Source organism: Leptidea sinapis, chromosome 18 (genome assembly GCF_905404315.1).
Source record: "Leptidea sinapis chromosome 18, ilLepSina1.1, whole genome shotgun sequence".
Classification (NCBI taxonomy): domain Eukaryota; kingdom Metazoa; phylum Arthropoda; class Insecta; order Lepidoptera; family Pieridae; genus Leptidea; species Leptidea sinapis.
In genome coordinates, this window is record NC_066282.1 from 9,389,756 (window position 1) to 9,412,356 (window position 22,601).

Here is a 22,601-nt window from a genome sequence, read left to right on the forward strand (position 1 = left end):
CGTAGGTACTTCCCTTTTTTCGTAGTAAATAACTTTTAAAAGCGAAGAATATACTCAAATATTCCACAAACGATGCTATGGATAAAAATCATACCATGCCGGGACGTGTGGGATACCAACTATCCCCTTTCTACTACTTCCTTAACGTCTGCGCATGTACTTCAAATAATGTTCATGTAGAGTCTGCATATTAGAGTTACGTAGTACGTTGATGGAAAAGGAGGACAAATAAGCGTACCGGTCACCAGGTGTTATGATTACCGCCGCTCACATACTATTGCAACACAAGAGGATTCACAGGAGCGTTGCCGGCCTTTAAGGTGAACGCGATTTTATTAAAGGTACCCATGTCGTATCGTCCCGGAAACACCGCACAAGGAAGCTCTTCCACAGGTTTGTAGTACGTGGAAGAAAGATCCTTGAAAACCCCACTGTGGTGGAATGCAACACATCCAGATGGTGGGGAAGATAACCTAATTTGAGCCGTGTCATGCGAACGTGGAATTCGGCGGCAGGAATCAGATCTTCGGAACACTCCCCGTGGTAAAAGACACACAAAGCGACCTCTCTACACAATGACTAGTGATCCAGCCGTTCACAGAGCACTGGATCCTCGACAATTCGAGCTACTTTGCACGCGGTCAAATGGCAATACTCCATAATATGTCGCCGGACCTGCGGTTTGTAGAGCGTTAGAATGTGGGCGCGGCTTGAAGTATTGCCGTGCTCTATTTATGACGCCTAGCTACTACGAAGCCAATTTGGCTTTACCCTCCAGATGACCGCGGAATTGGCAATTGCGGTTTTTTTGTGGCAATCGCGCAAACTCAAGTCTTTTGAGGGTAAATTGGACTAGGTTCTTTTTACCCCATTTCGCGATCTTTTCTCTTGAAAGGACTCGATAGAAGACACACGTTTCTCCCAGCACTGGTCGACGATCATCCGAGAGAGACTGGCATGGCCCGTGTATACGGCATCACCAGTGCTGTCGTCTGATATGTAGGACACCTCCAACATACATTGCTATGCACACAGCCTTGGGGCACTCAATCGTTCACCGGCTTCGGGTTCGAGAGATAACCGTCGAAAAAGAAATTCCATACTACAAAGCTCGTTGATCCATATAATGTACTGAAGAGCGTTGGCCCGAGTATGCGACCTGCGGAACTTCACAATCACAAACAGATACCACGTCCCTTTACCCTTAGATATTTGTCAATCTTTACTGACTGTGTAAGGTAGCTCTCAAAGAGTTATAATTGAAGGCCCCTTTTACCGATGGGCTTTAGTTTATGACTTACGTAATACTCTGGGAAGAGAATGTCGAATGCCTTTGAGATCTAAAAAAACGTGCAGAAAATTTTCAGCTGAATCTAGTTTGGTAAGTATTGACTAAATCGTATTTTGTTACAATATTAATTACTTTATTTTATTGGTGTTACCAACTGGACAAGTTTTTTTTTAATCATGATTTCCTTTCGTCAAACCGGGAGTGGACTAAGAGTGTAGAAATGATAGAAATACTGTAATAAGTGTATGCGTTAACATACACTATCTCATAAGGCATGTCTTATTTAATAGTCAGTGTGCAAATGCTAGTGAAGATCTTCTGTGGGGAATTATAATATGTTCACAACCACTAACAGAATTAATACGATAACCCTTATGTAGTAGGTCCTCGCTATAGGCTTACAATATACTAGCGTACAGACAAAGAGAGCAGAAAATATCTTAAATGAGATACGGCAGGATAGAAAAGTAAAGCAAATCTATTGATACTGTAACCGATTTTGATTGACAAGTCGTAAACAGTCAGCCACACTAGGCATTAGCTTAGTTTTTTGAATATTAAATATGCTAACGCATTATCGAACCATCAGGTCGTCTATACACTAGTATAATATTGTCGATGGTCCTCGCAATCCTTAGTTTTAACATTACTAAAAATATAGGGTTGAGGTAAGTGAATAAAAATGCGACATTATAAAATTAATATCTTATATTTGTTCAATAAAAACTACATTGTGGGCCCGTGTCCCGGGGCCCGGGTAACACGTCCTTTGTATTATATTGTTGCATATAAAATCTGCGGCAGACTGTCTCATAAGGCAATGGAGTCTGTTGTCAAGGCAAATGGTCCTGATGCGGCGCTGACCCCCCACTCCCCCCCCTCCAGCTGAGCGTCGCCTATCGTTATACAATTAATGGAATGTCACTAATCATTATGGATGCGAACCCTCTTTCAAATTAATTACAAAAACTAAAGTAGGCCCTATCGCCCGCTCCAAACAAGAAAGTTATTTCGTTAATAATTTCAGATTTCTTGCTGTTCCAATGGAAGGGACACTCGTATAATTGTATTCGTCTCGTATTTAAATCGAAAACGCATCCGTAAAAATAAACATTAAAATAATCAATTATCACCCTATAAACTTACAAAATCGGTATTTAAACTTAAGGCTACGTTAACATTATACGGAATTGAAAATAAATTACCTAGGTACAATATTAAGTCTTCTCCGTCCACTAGGCTCAGGTATCCTATTAATAACATTTCGTAATGCGGGCTAAACTTAAAAATTCAAAATTGAGTTAATGAGCAAAATAAACTTATTTAAAATTTTATATTGTGGTTACAGAAAACTATGGAGTAGGATGTATTTTTTAAAAATTATCACACGTAACAATATGGTTTATTAATAATATTTTTCGCGTTAACAACAAAATTATAAGTATTACAGTAAGATAACTAAGCGACGTTGTCAGATTATAAAACTATAAACAGCTAGGTGGGCGGTGTTCAATTATATTCGACGATTGGTCAAACGACTATGGTAGGTATTATTTCAAATATAGTTGCATTGAATTGAATGTCAGAAAATTACATACATTTTTCCTATCAGGTCTTAAAATAAATTTTAGATTGTACATCTATGATACTATTATAATTTTGCTTCAACTCATAAAAAATTTAATTGTATTAGGTATTTCGGAGACTTAAGTATTTATTTTAAATGGGCAATTTATTGGTCAATGAAGATAACTTCTTTTAGACCTGATGACAATATGAATGAAGTATTGTTTGAGCAATATATGGAGAGATGAAAACCCAAAATGCTATCCTCATCAGATATTTTGTCGTTTGACCAATAGTTATTATTCTAAAATAATTCCCGTCCACACTCACCTAGTGGAGGGAAGTCTACAAGCACGGACATTGAACGTTGATCTTAAAAGTAGTCTTTTTCGTCTAGTGTGTGGTATTTCGTATAGATTTAGAGCATTTTATAATTATACTAAGCAACTTATATATTATCAAAATAAGTCTGGGGGTATCGCATTTCTATTTTGTTTTCGTATACTTCAGCAGCATTTATTATTTTATTGACTAATTAATGTAATTAAAATATAATAATAATATCCGTCACATGAAATCCGGGGTCATTTCTTATAATTTTTCATTTCTCGTAAACGTCACGAATAATCAACGACGAAGAGCTCAAGTTATAGCTTGCTTATAAAAACTCTGTACAAAAAGTTATTTTGAACTCCATGAATACTATCTAATTAAATATGTAATAGCATATTGTATATTTTTGCAGCGGTAACATTTATAGGTCAACAATATGCTTGTGTGAGGTCAGTTTGCTTTAGGATCGAACGTTCAAGTGTGTGTGTGTGCGTGTGTGTCAGTGTGTGGCTTCTCTAAGTTTCTTCGTGGCCGGCTCGACGGCATCGCAGGAGTCTCCCAGAGAGTTCTCTTCTGAACTAGCTTCTTCTATTTGCCTGCACCACAGTTAAGCGTTTTTAATACAAATATAAGACAGGTAAATAATATAATAAGGGTTTATAGGCTGAGCAATTTTCATTTATCACTTTTGATTGTAACAATTAGCACTTAAGTAATACGTTTATTTAGTTATCTGGAAAAGATAGCTTGTGACGCTAAGACCGGCGTTAATAATAAATTCATTTTAATAATAAATATAAATTTATTGTTATATCGTTTTAAGTTTCCTGATGTGCAAAAAGACTAATTCTCTATAAATTGTTATATTTTACTACACATGAAATTCATTCAACACAGAATTTGTCATAAAAAATATTGGGTGTAGGCTCCATTCCTTGCCATTTCTCAATATATTGCACGAATTCAAATAACTAATGGGTATCTCTAATCTCTACGGTTACTTTAAAAAAAAATATTATGGTTAATTAATTAAACGATAAATATTATAAATAAATTAATTTTAATTTAGTTTGGATCAAATCGTGTATTGGTATTACGCGAATATACAAAAAGTCATTTAAATCAAGTTTGTTTTATTTAAAAAGTTCTTGGAAAATCTGTACTATCTCAGAGATGACGTTTAACAATCATTATCAGATTTTATTATCGATTGCCACGGCTGAATCAGTACATACCGAGCAAAATTTGGTCTTACAAACCATATAAAGCAAAATTTCTCTTAATGGGTGAAGCTACAATGCTATTCTTATTATTTATATTTATCGTATCTTTATATTTTGTTCTCAATTCAAATATCGACTTCTGCTTATCGCCAGCTATGTTCAGTCTTGGTGATACAGCCTATCTTGTATTTAGGTGTAAGTTTTATTAAGAATAATAGTTATTTATGCAACTGTTGTGTAATAGGGGTATTAAAACACGAATGTTGGTGTGGGTGTGATAATAGTATCACATGAGTGTTTTAATACCTAATTATCAGCAGTTGCATACAAGACTTTATCTACACCCATAATATGAATCCTCTATAAAATATTCTGAAACAGTTAGCTTCCTGCTAACATTAAAAATTCCAGGCCTAGTAACCATAATATCATCCAAAGGAGTGATATTATGAAAATGGATGATATAATGTTGTACTGAATTTCATTACAACACTCGTTTGGATTATCTTAGATAATTTGTGTAAGTGTGTCAATATTATATATAACCATCGTACAGGCTATGCCTAGTTTATCTTGCCCCAAACTAGGCATAGCCTGTAATATGGTTGCAAGACAACGATATATTTAATACAATATACTTACTTAAATATACATAAATACATATAAACATCCATGGCTCGGAAACAAACATCCATATTCATCATATAAATGAATGCACCTACCGGGATTCGAACCCGGGACCTCTAGCTTAGTAGTCAGGGTCACTAACCATTCGGCTATATGGGTCGTCAAAGGTTATTAGGATATTTTGAATCTTTAATAGATGATTTAAAGCATGGGTATAGAGAAATAAATTTTTATGCGTGTGAATACATAAAGGGGTGTGTACACTAACCGTTTCGAACGCGGCGTACTTAACGCAGAGTCTGAGTTATCTGAAGGCGACGCGGGGGTGGCAGGGGTCGAGGGTGAGGCTCCTTTTGCATCCATTGAGTCTTCGGTGCACGATGTTGTGTCCTCTGCGCATTCTGATGATATTTTACCTGCAATTATATTAATAATAACACCTTGAAACGATATTTATTTGGATCATTATTTGCTTAGAAGTGGTCCCCAACCTTTTCTTGGCCAGGGACCACTTCGATTTCTTTATTGTTAGCAGGGACTAAGATGTACAAGAAAAACGGAATCAACGGAGACGTGAGTAAAAAAACAAATGGACCGATCATTTGAATGTAATTAATATCTAAGTAATACGCTCTGACGTATAACGAGATTGATATTTGAATAAATTTCCGTTATTTTTACCCGTTTGTTCAATCCAATCAGTGTGTGTTGCCAGTGATGACTAACGATCTGCACGTGTTCGCTAACTATGGGCCTTATCAGAAAGCTCTCAACATTGTTTATAATTATGTTTTCAACAATTTCACTGATTTTCAGCTTGTTGGGACTTTATGTAACTTCGAATGTCTAAATTGACCGGACTACTGGTCAAGATCGCCGGAATTCGTTGGATGAGGGCAGCGCAGACCGAGATCTTTGGGGGAGGCCTTTGTCCAGCAATGGACGTCTATCGGCTAATGATGATGATGGGATAATGAATTGGTAACTATATTCTGTATTTATGTGACAGATAAGCGTTTTCAGATAAAATGCATACATATTGCCTAAAACTACAAATTACCTTAGTTCATAGTTACAGTGGTCGCACATTCTTGAGACGATGACAAGTGTTTTTATGTAGGTATATTATTTACAAATTTAGTGTGAGCCACGCAAATATTAATCTACCTTCAATATTGAAACAATTTTTAGTTTGTTTATTTTATGCCTAAGATTGGTTTATTTAAGTATAATTTATGTTTTTGTTAAATGTGTAAGCATTCTTATCCGTTGGAAAGAGCGGTCTTCACTAACACAGGTTCTGCGAACTTAAAAGGGAAGTCCTTCAAATACTATTTACTAAAATGCTAAATAAATAAATTTTTGATTTTAATTTTTTTGGTTTTTTGATTGCCAAAGCAACCCAAAATTCTGAGCAACTTGGCATAAAACATTAAATCTAAGTAATCACTAATTGCACTAGTTAGGTACTAATTACGGCGCAAATCAAACAGAAACAAATATTGCTAGCCACTACAGCGACATCCTGTCAGCTGTGATAGTTTCTCTCCGGTATAAATGTTCAAATTTGTGTGAATATATAGCATTGCGGTCATTTATATATCACTGAGAACAATAAAAACCGCATAACCATGCTGTTGGTGTAGATAAATGTAATCGAACTTTTTATAAAATAATTTTTTAATTTAAATTTGTCTCATATGTTACAGTTGTAATGATTTCTAATATAATTGATAAATTAGCTGTAAATTAATTAGGTATGCCTATACTTTTTTTTAATTATTTTTTAAGTAATAAATAATCGTGGATATTAAAATATTTGACAAGTGAAGCAATTGGTCAAAACTAATTTAATAACGACAAAATATAAATTTAGGATGCGTTGCATCCTCTATATATATATACACTGGCCTTCAAAAGTAAGTATCACACTTTTAAAATTGGGATAACGTTTGAAGTTTACAAGATATACTTTCGAAATAAAAAGGACTCCAAAGAGAATTTAATTTTGTGCATAAAAATTTTAGTCGATAACCTTCTTTTAAGAATTGGCTGAAAAAAATCTTCAAAAACAAAACCATACCTTTTTCAAAGTGGACGTTTCCGAATTACAATTTTACCATTCACATTTTTCTTTCTGTTTTAAATTTTTTTCAAGATCGATGGGTCTTGTTTTAAAAATTAATGCTAAAAAGCACATAACATTTATTTATCCTGCCTCTTTCAGCTGAAGAATGTGCTAGGATCATGGCTTTTCTGGAACTAGGCATCAGTATGCGTCGCACTGCAAGAATGGTGGGTGTGACGGTACGAACAGTCCAGAAGGTAAAGCGAAGGTACGAAGAGACTGGACACCATCTGAGGAGACCTTGTAATGGCAGACCTAGGTGTACCAGTGCCCGAGAAGATCGTTATATTATTTCCACTGTGTTAAGAAATCGCCACCAAAAGGCAGTTGAAGTCCAGCAACAGCTACTTCAGACCCGGAGGGACAGTGACAGTACAGTGAGAAGAAGACTTGCTGAAGCAAATTTGAAGAATACCCCGAAGACCAGCGAGTGGTCCAAAACTCGAGAGACAGCATCGAGTAGAGAGACTGCGATACGCCCGTGAACACATGCAGTGGGATGAAGAAGAATGGTCAAGAATTTTGTTTGCAGATGAGTCTCGATTCTCCCTCTACACTTCTGATTGAAGGCGAAGTGTTTACAGGCGACCTGGTGAGCGATACCTTCAAGCCTGCATCAAGCCTCAGAAAGAGTCCAATACGGTGGAGGCAGTGTACATGTATGGGCTGGCATATCTTCAGAAGGTCGCACAGAGCTAGTAGCCATAGAAAAAGGCACCCTTACTGGGCAAAGACATGCTCAAGAGATTCTCAATGAGTATGCAGGGCCGTATTTAGCAAATATGGGTGATGGATCGATGCTGATGCATGATAATGCCCGGCCACACACGGCTCATATCGTACAAGAGTATATTCAGGAGGTCGGTATCAGCGTGATGGCTTGGCCATCAAGAAGTCCTGATCTCAACCCGATTGAACACGCCTGGGATGAGCTTGGGAGGCTAGTCAGAAATCGCAGACCACCACCTACTAAGCACCACCAGTATGCCAAACCGGCTCGAAGCTGTAATCAGAGCTCGAGGAGGCAATACCAGTTATTAAAAATTAAATAACATGTTATACATTTTAGTTGATTTTTTTTACACTAAACTAAAAATGTCTATTTTCATTGTTTTATCTTTTTTAAGTTAAAAATGTTACTAATGCATAATTTTAGTTTCTAAGAATTAAAGCCTATAAAATTTGCAACAAAACGTTTTTAATCTTAAATCTCTACCTTCTATAGTTAAGAAAAAAAAATAATTTGAAAAGTGTGATGCTTACTTTTGCAGGCCAGTATATAATATATATATTAGTTATTTGTTTGTTGTTTTGAACTATGGCGTCATAGTTCATGCGCACCGTAATTGTTAGGCGTTTAAATAATACGCGTCGGTAAGCGGTTTTCTGGGTGAGGTTTTGCGTTTAATTTAAAGATAAAAATGTAAAAAATTCTGCACATTCCCCATCAATGTTCAAATAAAGTTAGAAGTGGACATACCATTGCCATTTGTTGGCGGTTCCAGGTTACTCTCGTCGCTGGGTAAGGGTGATCCACCATTAGTGGGTACCGCGATTTTGGGAGCCTTGCCCAGGAGCTCAGGCTGGAGATCCGAAACTATGTGGTGTGTCCATATCGCTAGCTCGACCATGTGTGGAGACCATTTCTTGCCACAACCGTTTTGATCCTGCTAATAAACAAATGGGAAAAATAAATACACAAAGCTGAAACGGAGAATAGTGCTTCAACAAGCATATTAAGAGCTTAGAGCACTTTTTAATACTTTCGTGAAAGAAATATTAAATCATTAAGGGCAATACACACTGTGTCAAAACTTCAGATAACTATTGAGGTTGATGGTAATCTTACTATAGTAACATTCCAGTTTTCGTCCAAAGGATCTCGCAAGTTTCCATTCGTGTACGTCACGGTACGTAATTCTGGTATACATGTTTGCATTCAGAATGGTTCAAATATAGATATAACAAACTTATGTAGTAGACTAAGCTCTGCATTCACTGACCTGTATAAATACTACTGGACTGGCTGTTCCATATGTTTGACAGCAAATTTTTTGTGCCTATTTGAAGCGCCCCTCGTGAGCGTCCAGAGAACTAATTTGCCGTATAATACAAATGGCTGCGAGGGAACGTACAATACTCTGAGGTATTTTTGCATTTTGAATTAAACTCGTTCGGTTTCCGTGTTATTTATTCTTCAAGAATACACGTAGCACACAATTTTTTTGTAAATAGTTTCCGACCATATATCGATGTTTGCTGAGGTTGTCATCACTAGTTTTAGTACCGCAGACTCTTGCTACACGGCCAACAGCGCCAAATCGGTGAATATCAAATAGGCACTAGAGCTCTTTGACAGCCGCCAGTCCAATGGTATATAGTAGAGGTCAGTGTCTGCAGTATTTACGATAAAAAACATTAGGCAGCTGACAGATGTGGAAACGCTGTACAATTGTATATTACAGCTACTTTCAGTGTTATGTCTTACAGAATTATATTGTGGGGTAGGGCTGCAGATATTGACAACATATTTGCGCTCCAGAAAAGGGCAGTCTATAAAATGCATTCAAGGGATTCATTGAGAGAAAAGTTTAATAAAATTAATATTATGACAGTACTCTGCCAGTAAATATTCGAGAAGCTCCTGTACGCTCATAAACATATCAGCCAATTTAAAAAGTGATGTCAATCCTCGAAGCAAACAAAAACTCATAATTTCAACTAGGCTTGCTAAATCTTTTAAAGTGATATTAAAATATAACCAATTAAAAAAAATGTATCATAAAAAATTAATCAAAGGCCTATTTTAACGTGAATCTTAATCTTAATCATAAATATAGTTGGGACTTATGTATCTAGATTTATTGTTATTGAATATTTTTATATTTAAATGAAGACAATTTTCTTAAGTCATATTTGTATTTCATCCTGACTGGCACTAATTAACTTTTAAAGTTTTACAGTGTACATTTTTCCCATTTGAATTTGAGGTTACTGTCCACGCAGGTTTAGCTTCATAGTCGTCGTGCAGCACAGCGAATTGAACTCTGTCCACGAGGCGAGTCAGTTACATAATTTTGTATGTTAGCAGTAAAATGACGATTACACGTACAAATCCTATCCGAAGCCGTGAAAACACGGTTTGAGGTAGTCGTAGAACTATTTCTATTGTAGTTTACGCACTAGATACGGCTTCCGTCATCCGATTGCTTTCCGTCAACCGTTAGAAATAGTTCTACGACTACCGAACAGTCTTTTACGGGTACGGATCTGACGTAGTGCTAAAGCGCACTAAGACATCTCAAATTCAAATAAACTTTATTTAATTATGCTTAAACTAAGCGCTTTTGAATAGTCACTATAAATATTTCTTTTAAATTACTGTACCTATCTACCATAATTTTGTTTGGAAAAAGTAGAGCTCTTGAGAAGAACATACAACAAACTCAACGGCCACTCTTTTCAATCAATAGAGTTTACTATGGCTGTAATATACAAAACAAATCAGTTTGTAAGCTGCATCCAATATATGAATCGTGTTAGTTAAAAGCGTTTAAATATCAAATATTTCATAGAAAGTAAATAAGGAAAAACTATATAAATACTTATAAATTATACTATATTGGATGTGTCAACTTTAAGAGTTTTACTTCTTTGTGTAAGGATGCTTCGTGAACATGATGGTCGTGATTACTGTCTTAATTGGGCGTAGTCAAGCAGAAATCAAACACTTTGGTCAAAATATAGTTAAGTATGCCACCGTACTCCTAAAGGTCGAATCTGTCATGTAGTGAAAATCCCATTATTAAAATGTACATAGAAACTGTTTTTTCTGATATTTATATGGAAGACTAGCTGACCCGACAGACGTTGTTCTATATAAAATAAATAAAATAATGTTTTTATATGAATTTGTTAATAATATATCATAACTTCAAAAATTACTTCGTAAAATATGCACCCTGCTGTCGTAATGAAATTGTTTCACAGCAGAACTGTCAAACCGTGCGTCAATAAATTCTCTCATAGAAATTATGTATGGACACATCAAAGGAAAAACAAATTTGTTGTTTTTATTTAATTTAGTAGCATCTTCCTATTAATTCACCTTTTAAACATTGTCTGGACTTCCACAAATAATTCAAGACCTAAATTTGCCAAATCGGTCCACCCGTTCTCAAGTTTTAGCGAGACTAACGAACAGCAATTCATTTTTATATATATAGATTATTATTTAGAGCTGAAACTTCAAATGCCTACAACTCAAAAGTTACTTGGTGTGGTTTAAGTCCTTTCTGCTTAATTACGTCCAATTAGTAATCGCACCCAACAGATAGTATGATTTATAACTATAACCAACTATAACAGATCTTTTAAGATACAGCATCTCAGCATACTGTATGCTGAGATGGTTTGGACATGTCGAGAGAATGAATGAAGAACGATTGACGAAGAAAATGTATAAGGCCAGTGTGAATGAAAACGTTGGAAGGGGTAGACCTAGGCGGACGTTTCAAGATCAAATCAGGGAAGTCTTGAAAAAAGGCCAGGTCAAGAGTACCCTAAACCGGAGAGCATGTATGAAAGGAATAATGAAAGTGGACGAAGCGAAACAAGTATGTAAGGATCGTAGCAAGTGGAAAGAAGTGGTCTCTGCCTACGGGAAAGAGGCGTGATTATATGTATGTATGTATGAAGATACACTGGACCGTAGGCCTCACTCTTGTGTCGGTTGAATCATTATTATATGTTCTATTTGTCTATGGGCTATCTTTATGTAATATACGATAAAGCATAATATAATACACATGAATGCTACTTCCACAGGCACAAACAATAACACACTAGCATTCAATTAACTCAGTAAGTCAAGGTCGGTTGTTATCGGTCAATAACAAGTTACCTTTTTACGAATCTTGAGCGCAATGTGAATCACCAATAAAATAATAATAGTTACAAGATTCAATACTAATTACAATGTCTAGTTCATTCAACTTTCCAGATATCGATTAATGATTTTCCAGTTATTTTAATCAATTGAAGGTATAGCTGGATTGTTGAGTTTTGATACTTAGGTCTTGTTGAGCTTTTATTAATTTTATGTGCGATACGGTATTGTATCGTTTTCATAATAATATATTATTTGTTAATGATTATAATTTTCCATAAAAAGTGTATATACTATGATATAGTAAGTATTGGCATGTTATAATTCATTTCCTTTGCATTGCAAGCCGGCTAGATTATGGGTACCGCAACGGCGCCTATTTCTGCCGTGAAGCAGTAATGTGTAAACATTACTGTGTTACGGTCTGAAGGGCTCCGTACCTAGTGAAATTACTGGGTAAATGAGACTTGACATCTTATGCCTCAAGGTGACGAGCGCAATTGTAGTGCCGCTCATAATTTTTGGGTTTTTCAAGAATCCTGAGCGGCACTGCATTGTAATGGGTAGGGCGTATCAATTACCATCACCTGAACGTCCTGCTCGTCTCGTCACTTATTTTCATAAAAAAAAGTCTCAAAGGATCTTTTTGTTTCGGTCATATTGAAATAAAAATTAAACAATTCATTACATTTTTAAGCACACTGTGTGGAAGTAATATTACAAATGCCTATTTAAGAATAGATACTTGAGATATTTTCAATATAAATTAAAAATCACATGGTTTATAACTTACTATTTACGGTTTATGACAAATTTGCATCGCTTATTTACTCTTTGCTGATTAAAAAGAATGTACAAAAATTTTCCCATGAAAAGAGCAAATTTTTGACATTCTCAGTTCAATCCACAATGTCATTCTGGATTCATAAATCGTTACACGTTAGTTCCTCACCACGAACTAAAGCCGTGAAGACGTGAGTCTTGCCACAATGATACACTTTCGTTAATTATTGTTCATATTTTTAGGAATTATTATTAATAAATTAGTTATTATACGGTACCAAAGAAAATTGATTGCATATTTAGGATGTCTTCTAACTAATATAACGTTGTCCTTTTATTAATTTTTAAAAATCTAGTGGCATATAGTTACAAAATACTTAATTTTATGAATAACATCAAAATATAGATACATTTCCTTCTAAAAACGTTTGACAATAAAGTACTTTCGAAATTTAATTGACGAATTTTTTATCGACGATTTATATTAAAATGTCTAATTAAATTTTTTTTTTTCCGAAATTTAAAAATCGTTATTGCAAAACAGAATGTTTGATCAGAGAGAGTATCAAATATTTAAATAGAAAATATATATGAATTAAACACGTGTAATTAATTTTCATTTTCAATTCATTTTTTTATATATAGATAGATAAAAGTCATAAAAACTGACAAGACGGCAAGTTATTTGCCGCAACAACTCTGTCTGTCATTTCCATACATTGCGATGTGATAATGAATGTGATTGCTTTAAATTGTTTTGTGCTAGTATAATTTGGTACATACCTTATTTAATCTATCACAGACGTTTTTAATATGTTTAACAAAATTGAGGTATTCCTTGGCAGTGTAGTCGCTTCCTTCCATTTCGGGGATGGCCTGTATACATTCATCAGCCATAAAGGGTGCTATTTCTGGACAGGCAGCCGCGAGCAGCGCTGATGCGGTGGCTGTGCCCACGCCCTTCAGATTGCTGAGTGCTGTCATCGCGGATTCTATGTTCGGGAGCTTCTTGAATGCCTTTTTTGTCTCCGCCATCACAGCTCTGGGCGTGTTCACTTTTATGAGATATGATAGTTGTGGGTAGAATCTCCCCCGCTGTAAGCATAAATTGTAACCATAAGCAATAAATTTGTGTTTTTAATATCATATTTATAAGCGGTGTTGACTGGGATTCTCATCCTATATCTAAACTAAGCGAGACCTACGAGAGAACTGTAAATCTTGTATTGCGTAAATCCTTCAATATATTCTCAAAAACTGACAATTTTTTCCACCAAATATTTTTCGCTAACAAGCCATCCTCACAATCTATGTTCACCCAAAGTGTAATTATTGTTCGGCCACGCGCAACCAAATTATGAAACAAACTATAGAGGTTTCCACCAAGATAATATGACTTCTCCAAGGTTTTGCAATAGAGTATTGTCGGTGGAATTCACATTCCATCAGATCAACTGCGAACTCGTATGTCCTCCTACTCTAAAAAGATGGTCAGAACAACTTGTGTCACTCAGGGGCGTGCATATAGGAAAGGCAAAGCCTTCTTCAATAAAAATCTAAATTAAAATTATATAGCACTAGTGTTACAGTTAATTTATTTTAATTTGGTTCCATTATTATATAAGCAATCTTCCATAAAACACCCACCCATAAGTTTTACCAAGGTTTTTTTACCTTACGCTAAAAAGGTTGACCAAATGATTCCGAAACTATACGCGAAACACAAACAACAACAATATGTTGACTTCAAAACTTAGCGCTGTCGGACTAGACACAACTACGACTATTTTGATCTTCATGCCTACCTTGCTGGAAAACCAAGGCACACCCCTGCTGCCACTTGCAAATAACTTGTATTTTACCATCTAAGTAACTCCGTGAGAAATATTCTTAACAGGACTGGACCTAAAGATAACGTTATTCCATTATAACTCACCGCCTGTTTCCATTTCATGAGCTGTACCAACTCTTCGTGTATCATGTGAGCATCTTTCCCCCTTGATTTAATCTTCTTTGGCAGTTCATTCTGGTACCTGCAAGAAATCACCATGTGTTTATTATTCTCCAAAAACAGAAACAGTAAAATTATATTTGGAACTCAAATTTAAAAAAAAAAGTGTTTAATTTAATTAATGTGCTGACGAATTTTTCAATATAATTGACAGGACCTTGGAAATATTTAGACTTTACAAATAATTACTCCAGAAGTTATCCGAAAAAGAATTCATTACATTATTATTAGTAATTTTTACTATGCAGTAATAAGTAGTATAACTATAAAAGTATCAAAATCGTAGTACTTATCTATGTTAACAAATTACCTAAAAAATAACTAAGTACTGGTTATTTGATTAAAACCGTATTATCTATTATACTTAAAACGTTTATTCTGCTATCAACGTAATATCAGACAATACCAATAGGTACTTAACTAAACTTAGCGGGAGCATAGAGAGACGAATTCATTTAACAACGTAAGCATATAATATGGAAGGATTATATATTATTATCTGGAAATAAAAAACTATTATTCTCATAAATTGTGGAAGCATACAAGTTTGGTGTTTAATTTATTTTAATGTGTATAACGAGTTAACTTTTATTAAGTCAATATTCTTACTATAACGGGAATTTTTTACTTACACGCTACGTACTAAAAGAAATAGGGAACATTTTATATGAATTTGAAACTTACGTTTATTATTGTGGGACCATGAATAATACTTAGTGTTTCTACGTTAATACATTCACGCGTGCTTAGCTAGATTTTGACTAGATTTGTAATTTTCTACAGGTTATCCTTACGCTATCCAAATGATTGAATATTAATTAAACATTATTTTATGTTGAGATTTTATTCAACCAAATGTTTTCCTATTGGTACAAATATAACAATGCAAGGAAGGCAAAAATTTAAGAGGCGTTGTGTAAGTTAGTAATGTTAAAAAACAATTAAATCTTTAGCACAAGGTTGACTTTCTGGCAATACTAACTGTAACTGTGATAATGACAAATAAACTTGTTATGCCTATTACCCGGTAAGTCATGTTAGTACCTAAGTCTTTGTTTGCGATGTATATATGCATTTACAGCATAATGCCGGTAAATGTAGGAAAAAAATGTGTTTTTATTCATAGAAATTTAAATAATAGATAACTAAAAGACGTTGATATAGTGAAGGTTACTATAAAATAAATGAATTTCTTAATGATACACACACACCTCAAGAATGGAGGGACCGCTATTTAATAAATAAAATTATTGACTTATACAGGCCAAAAGGATGTAAGCACTACGTAATAAGATGCAGGCCTGCCTAAGCAAAAATTGAAATGTAGTTTACTATGAGACGTGCAGTCATTTGACGTAAGTTTGAAATAGTAATTAAAATAATAAGGCGATGAAGTATAAACCGGCTAAGTTTGAAAGCGAACAGTTGCTTAAAACGTAGTGGATTTCGGCTATCTCCGTTTTTTACAACATTGTTGCCGTTATCTGTCAATCTATCAATGACTGCATGTGTCATACAATCGAGTGAATCGCTTTTTTCTTAGTTTCGCTAGGCTGATACAGGCATATATATTATGAAATGCTCACATAATACCTCTATTTATTTACGGTATGTGTGGATTGATGCATCTACTATACTCAATAACTCTTGTGTTTATAAGTATTAATTTACTTTTTTTTTCTTTTTTTGACTTACTCATGTAAGCCTTTCAGTTTTTGACTTTTGAGTATTTTTGTTGCGTCACTTTGCATATATTGTAATTGAAATGATTTGTAAAACAACTAAAATGTAAATCTTGACTTAAAAGAGTGGCAATGAGTTTCTTGCTACTTCTTCTCATTAGCTCAACCCTTTACGAAGTAGCGGTAAATTCAATAAGAAACAATATTTATATTTTTTTTTTTTGACATTCATAAGTGTCATTTTTGTGACCTACATGAATAGTGTTTTTGAATTTGAATTTATATTTATTCTAATTTTAACTGCTCTTCTTTAAGTAAAATACATAATTAATAATTGGCACATGGCACATACTACACAACATAATTTTATGTCGATTTTGAATGTAAAAAGATATACAAAAAAAAAGACTATTTAAAATCTAGATTATTAAATAAAAATATGAGTGTAAAAGTTTCCATAACGCCAACAGAAATCTTTAATGCTTTATAATTTTCACCCTCTACCTATAAAGATAGGTTAGCGTGTAGTACCCAACTATGTATGCGATGATATATTTTGATGTGTTTTTTTCTATTAAGAAACTGATGTTGATGAAGATTATTTTTAACTATAATTATTATCATTACGCGAAGGTTGTTTTTATTTTAATTTATATCTGTTTTGAGTATTTGATTGTATGATCCTGTTGGTTAAGGGGTTATATAGGCAGGGTTTGCCGTTCGAGCCCCGCCGGGTACATTAAATATTGTTTAATGGCTAGCGGTAAATGTATGTATAATAATAATAATAATTCAAAATCGCTAAGGGCAACAAACGTTATTTTACGAATTACGAAGTTATTGCACGTTTCGGCTAGTTTGCAAGCAAGACAAGATAAAGACCCAATAGGCAGAGTATCATTAATGATGTTAAGCACCGGAAGTGATCACCTATGATCAAGTACTCGTGCATGAGCATGTCTCTGGTGTGGCAATGGAATTTATTATAGCGGTAATGCACGTAACGATAGGTAATGCGTTCTGTTTTTCTCTTTATCTATATTAATAAAATGATAAGAGGTTTTCATTTATGCGTGCATCACGGAAATACAGCTGCATAGATTTCAATTAAGTCTTAGTTTTATTCATATCCACAACTAAAAAAAATGTGGCGATATCTTCATTCAAATATATTAAAGTTTTATGAAATACCGAGTATACGTGATAGAAGTCTCGGGTTCCAGCTAGTTTGTTTTAAAGTACCTAAAATTCAAAAGGTGGAAAGTTAACTGTCCAATGTCTACATTATTACAATTCTATAACAGTTTCAAACATTTAGAAGCTACGGAAATCATGGAAGTCTTACAAATTTATTTTCTGGGGTTAATGGTTAATACGCGGTTTCCACAGTGCTAACTAGGGTGTGCCCACCATACTCATATTCCAGGCCTATTAACATAACGCTAAAACTATTTACAGAACTAAATAGGTATACTAGTTTGGTAGCCAAAGCCATAAAGGCTGGCCTCACATATCCGGAATGGCTCTCTGGAGTCATAATCTGTATTCATATTATTATTAATTCAGAAAGTCCGGAATACCATATAAAACCAGTAAACACACTTTCTTAATATTATTTCAGATTATTAATTTCTCAGACCGATCTATAAGAATGATACGAGCAGAACGCATTCCGGATCGGAATACATATTATTTAAGTTTATGATGTCAAAACCCGTGTATTGCCATACATTCAAATAGAGCGGCACACACATACTGGAATCATATTATGAATTTATTTAATTAAATAACTAATTTTCGCCGTAGTGTGATACTGTTTTCACATTTAAAGGATGAATCCTGTGTTTGTGTTTGCATTTCTTTTTTTTATTCTGTAGAGCCAAAATCAATGCGATTAGTATTAATTCCTCGTCCATAGAGACGTCTGCATGTGCCGGGAATCACGAGACTACTGAATTTTTCAATAAATCTGAATTTTAAAGATATGTGTGAGTCAAAGTGCCGGAATTTAGATTATGAATGCAAAGTGAAGGCCAGCCTAAAAGTCTGACGTTTCCGAAACAGCAAAAGCATTTTTCTAAATCTAAATTCTCCTCTTTTCTAGTAATCTGTTGTACTCTTCATTTTCTTTTTGCAATAAATTTTCCAACTCTAGTGCCAACTTCACTTTTAATATCACAAGAACTAAAGAAAAAGGAACAACTAAAGAAAGCTCATAAAATATTCGCTAAGGCGGCTATGTTATATGAACTTGCCTTCTCGTTGTTTTTTTTTATTTTGCTTAGGAAGGTGCCTAATGTTATTGCATAAGTTCGTTTGTAATTTGCTAGTCATATAACTGATTAAATTAAAGACATTTAATTTCTCATAATTGATTCTTTCCAATTTTTTTTTGTCTTTCGGTATTAAATTAAGATTCCTTGCTCCGTTTAAGTACCCAACTACTAGGTGATATTTTGGGTACACTAAGAAATTGGCAATTATTAGAGATTAGTTAAATGCTTCATTGACGACAGGGAATTAAGAGAATTTTTGCTATTTAGGTTTATTTTGTACATATTGTAAATTTTAGAATTTGATAGATCTGTATAATTATGAATCTCAAATAATGAAGAATAATTGTTTTTATGTACTTATAGGTATGAAACTGTTCATAATTAACTTTAACGAATGGGTCGTGACCCTGCCCACTGAGCAGACCGTCCCGAGGTAGAGGTCCCAAGTTCGAATCCCGAAAATCAAAAATTTTTATGATGAATATGGATGTTTATATGTGTTTATGTATGTTTGAGGATGTATATGCCTAGTTTGGGGCTGGATAATTTGCGTAAGTGTGTCAATATTATTATTATTTACTATACGTAAGTTATATACATATACTTACCAGTTATAATAATTTAATTGGTTTTGTACCGAATATTATTTAGGTACAAACATTGAAATTAAGTGGTTAGGGGACCTCTAAGTAGTAGGTATTATAAGTAAATTTTACATAAAAGAGAAGAAAACTTTCAAAATTGTACAGAACTAAGTGATGAAATTGTCATGAAGTTACATTTTTATTTTACACTGGCTAAGTCGAGTTACCTAGTAAGTCTTTTGTGGAGATATGTATTTGCTTTTACAACAAGATCCCAGAAAATGTTCAAAACAAAAGTATTACGTTATTCAAAAGAATTGTTAAAAAACGTTTGTGTGGTAAAGATTACTATAACATAAATGACTTTCTTAATGATAGTAACACAGATTGGGAATGGAGTGACCGCCTTCAGGCTATTAAATAATAAGTTTAATTGTACAATATTACTTTGTAAACATATTTTTTCGATGAAAAAAAAAGCCCGCTGAGCTTGTTGCGCCGGTTTTTCTCAGGTCTGAGGCATTCATTTTGGAATGGGTGGTAGTTTTTGACTTTCAATAAGTAATGTCACATCCTAATTTGAATAAAAATATTTAAATTAGAATTTTGCCACTTTAAGTAAAATGCCTACCTATTTATTGATAAGTTACTTAGTCAATCAATAGAAACGAAATTAAATAAACAAAAGAAAATGTGATACTTTTGTCATACTTAGGTAATAAATACCAACTAATACTTATAAGTCACCTCAAGCGTTATGTAGGAATATGATTCATGTAAATAAGTTATGCCACATTGCAACTAAGAAACAGAAGCTTTGTAAATATTCGTATTTCATTCTATTCAAAGGAATATTGAATTAAATTAGTATGAACTATGAAACAGCAAGTCACCATTTTGAACGGATGTAAGCTGTAAGTACAAATGAAACCATTGTTTTATCTAAGTACTCGCTACAAGTGCGTACAAATAAAATATTACAAGCGAAGGATTACGAGTCGTATTGTATAACCGCGGAGTCTATATCACAAACGAACAAGCTAAACAAGTAGGTACATAAAATGCAATAAACAGGCACAGATACGCAAGGGACGGCCACCATTTTATAACGCCTAAACGCGGCGATAATTTCACCCATACTGGCTTCAGGAAAAACGATAGTGTCAATTTGACATCGATCCCACGTGACGCAGTGATTTTAATGAGCCGTTCGCGGACTAGAGATGCAGTCCGCGAGGGAGGTAGAGCTATCAAATCAGTTTGCACGAATACACACACAATACAAGTTCATTGACACGCCACGGCCGCATTTTCTCCTTTGAAAGACGTTTGTACTTACCAGTTGTCCAATTTAATGAGCTCCTCTGGTTTCTTTGTTTTCTGGTCAGCCTTTAATTTGATCGCTTGTGGATATAACTTTAATACACTATCGAATTGTATTGCATCCGCTTCGAGAAAGAAAGTAGACGTGTCTTTCGCGGTAGCCATTGTGAACGTTCTAAATGTACAACACTGCGTACCTATTTAGTTAGCTATAGCGCCGAACTCGACGCGGCGGCAGCACCTGGCCAACTGGGCGCCCGCTCCCCACTCGCCGCCATCTTGTCGACTCTCGGCTCTCGCTGTGACGTTCGATAAAAATACGTGAAATTATTTTATATTACCCTGCTTTGTTTTACGTTTAAATTATCAAATGAATATAATTTACGAACGAAAATATAACTACAAGTAAAGTAAAAATAGAATATTGCATTATTATTAAGCTATCTGCGTGATTGTACGAAATAGCTTACTCACCCGATTGAGTCGATGCAGCAAGGTTATATCGATCGGACATGTTTCGTCTCGTGGCATGTCGCACTTGTATGGCATCCAAGGGGATCATTGGGAGATTTATTTAGGGATTATTTTTATCACACCTTCACAAAATAACACTCAACCATGTAAATCATTCACTTATAATGGTTATAAATTTGCAATTATGTTAGTCACGGCGACCTCGGTTCACTATCAATTTCCTTAAACGTGACGCAACACACGGCGCCGTTGTACCGAAACGACTTTGGTAAACACGCATATTTTCCGTTGCAATGCAGTACACACTGAGCTCGGAGTAGTCATGAAGTAGTAACTAGCGGTGTACATAAGGCATTTAGGTAGTACGACGTACATAATATCACCGGGGTGGAACGTCACACTCACACCAATCGGCTTTGTTGTTTTGATAGATCGCCACGTGCTTTGCTCCCTCTTAATTTGGAGTACAATAGTTTTCTTTTCAATCGGCTAGCCGACTCATCCTGTAATGTCCGCGTTTCGCTCTATATCTTATGAGATGTTGACATCTTTTTTACTGTATAGTAATGACTGTTACTCTATGATTTTTTTTCATTACACTCATAATGTATTTCTATTATTACAGGAATAAAATAAGGTTGCTAGCTCGATTCGATAATCGCAGTAATAAGTTAGTGGTTTATTAAACGCCCTTATAATTAAAAGCCCTTATGACCATTTTATTACCGAATGGTGATACGGTCTATGACTGTTATACTAAGGTGGGTAATGGGTATTAGGTACAATCCTAGGTTCCATTCCATTACAAAATAGTAAATCAATGCAATTCCTTTTTCAAGTTGTTTTCAAGATTCCAACTGTCCGTCGAAATGCTAGATCTTTTTAACGTAGATACAGTTGCAACTCTTTTAATTCTTTTTTAATTTAGCCGGCATTATGGTTGGTACCAGTAGGAGATTTCTTTGCACAAAGAATACGTATGTAATTAGCACAAAGTTCTTGCCCCCTTAGACAGAAACACTCTGGTGGCCGACGGATATATTATTTTTCTTCGAGTCGGTACATAGTTCATAAATAGGGGACAATACCATATTATGATAGCAATGTTGCCGGCGGGAATTGAACCTGAAACCCATTGGCTGAATAGGCAGACATGGATACGATTGTGCTTTGGTTTGAAGTGTGTGTAGCGGTCAATTGTAGTATGCACATGAGGCATTCCATGTAAGTATAACGGGCGCAGTGTGGTGTAATCGGGGTGTTGTTGCATTACGCTATGCTTTAGGTTGTTTTGTATTGTATATTCTGTAAGTAGGTACTTACATAGGACTTTTACATTGCATTAGGTAGGTACCTACCTACTATTCAGATCACGTTGATATTGTCGTGGGCAGAAAATGCCTCTTTAAAAT

General features: G+C 34.8%; 1 protein-coding gene across 2 annotated transcripts; it reads right to left on the reverse strand.

Annotated features, from left to right (window-relative positions):
- Positions 1-1,981: 1,981 nt before the first annotated feature.
- On the reverse strand, positions 1,982-21,482 carry LOC126969585 (uncharacterized). 2 transcript variants are annotated; one of them, XM_050815126.1, is made up of 7 exons: positions 21,190-21,482; positions 20,732-21,014; positions 14,776-14,872; positions 13,623-13,934; positions 8,649-8,835; positions 5,309-5,456; positions 1,982-3,786 (listed from the first exon to the last, which is right to left on the reverse strand). In XM_050815126.1, exons 2-7 carry the CDS (start codon positions 20,878-20,880, stop codon positions 3,690-3,692), a joined length of 990 nt encoding a protein of 329 aa, XP_050671083.1. In that variant the 5' UTR covers positions 20,881-21,014; positions 21,190-21,482; the 3' UTR covers positions 1,982-3,689. The 2 variants fall into 2 exon arrangements, with proteins under 2 accessions (XP_050671083.1, XP_050671082.1); XM_050815125.1 differs by having other exon boundaries at positions 8,649-8,838; positions 21,190-21,479.
- Between the last annotated feature and the right edge of the window lie 1,119 nt (positions 21,483-22,601).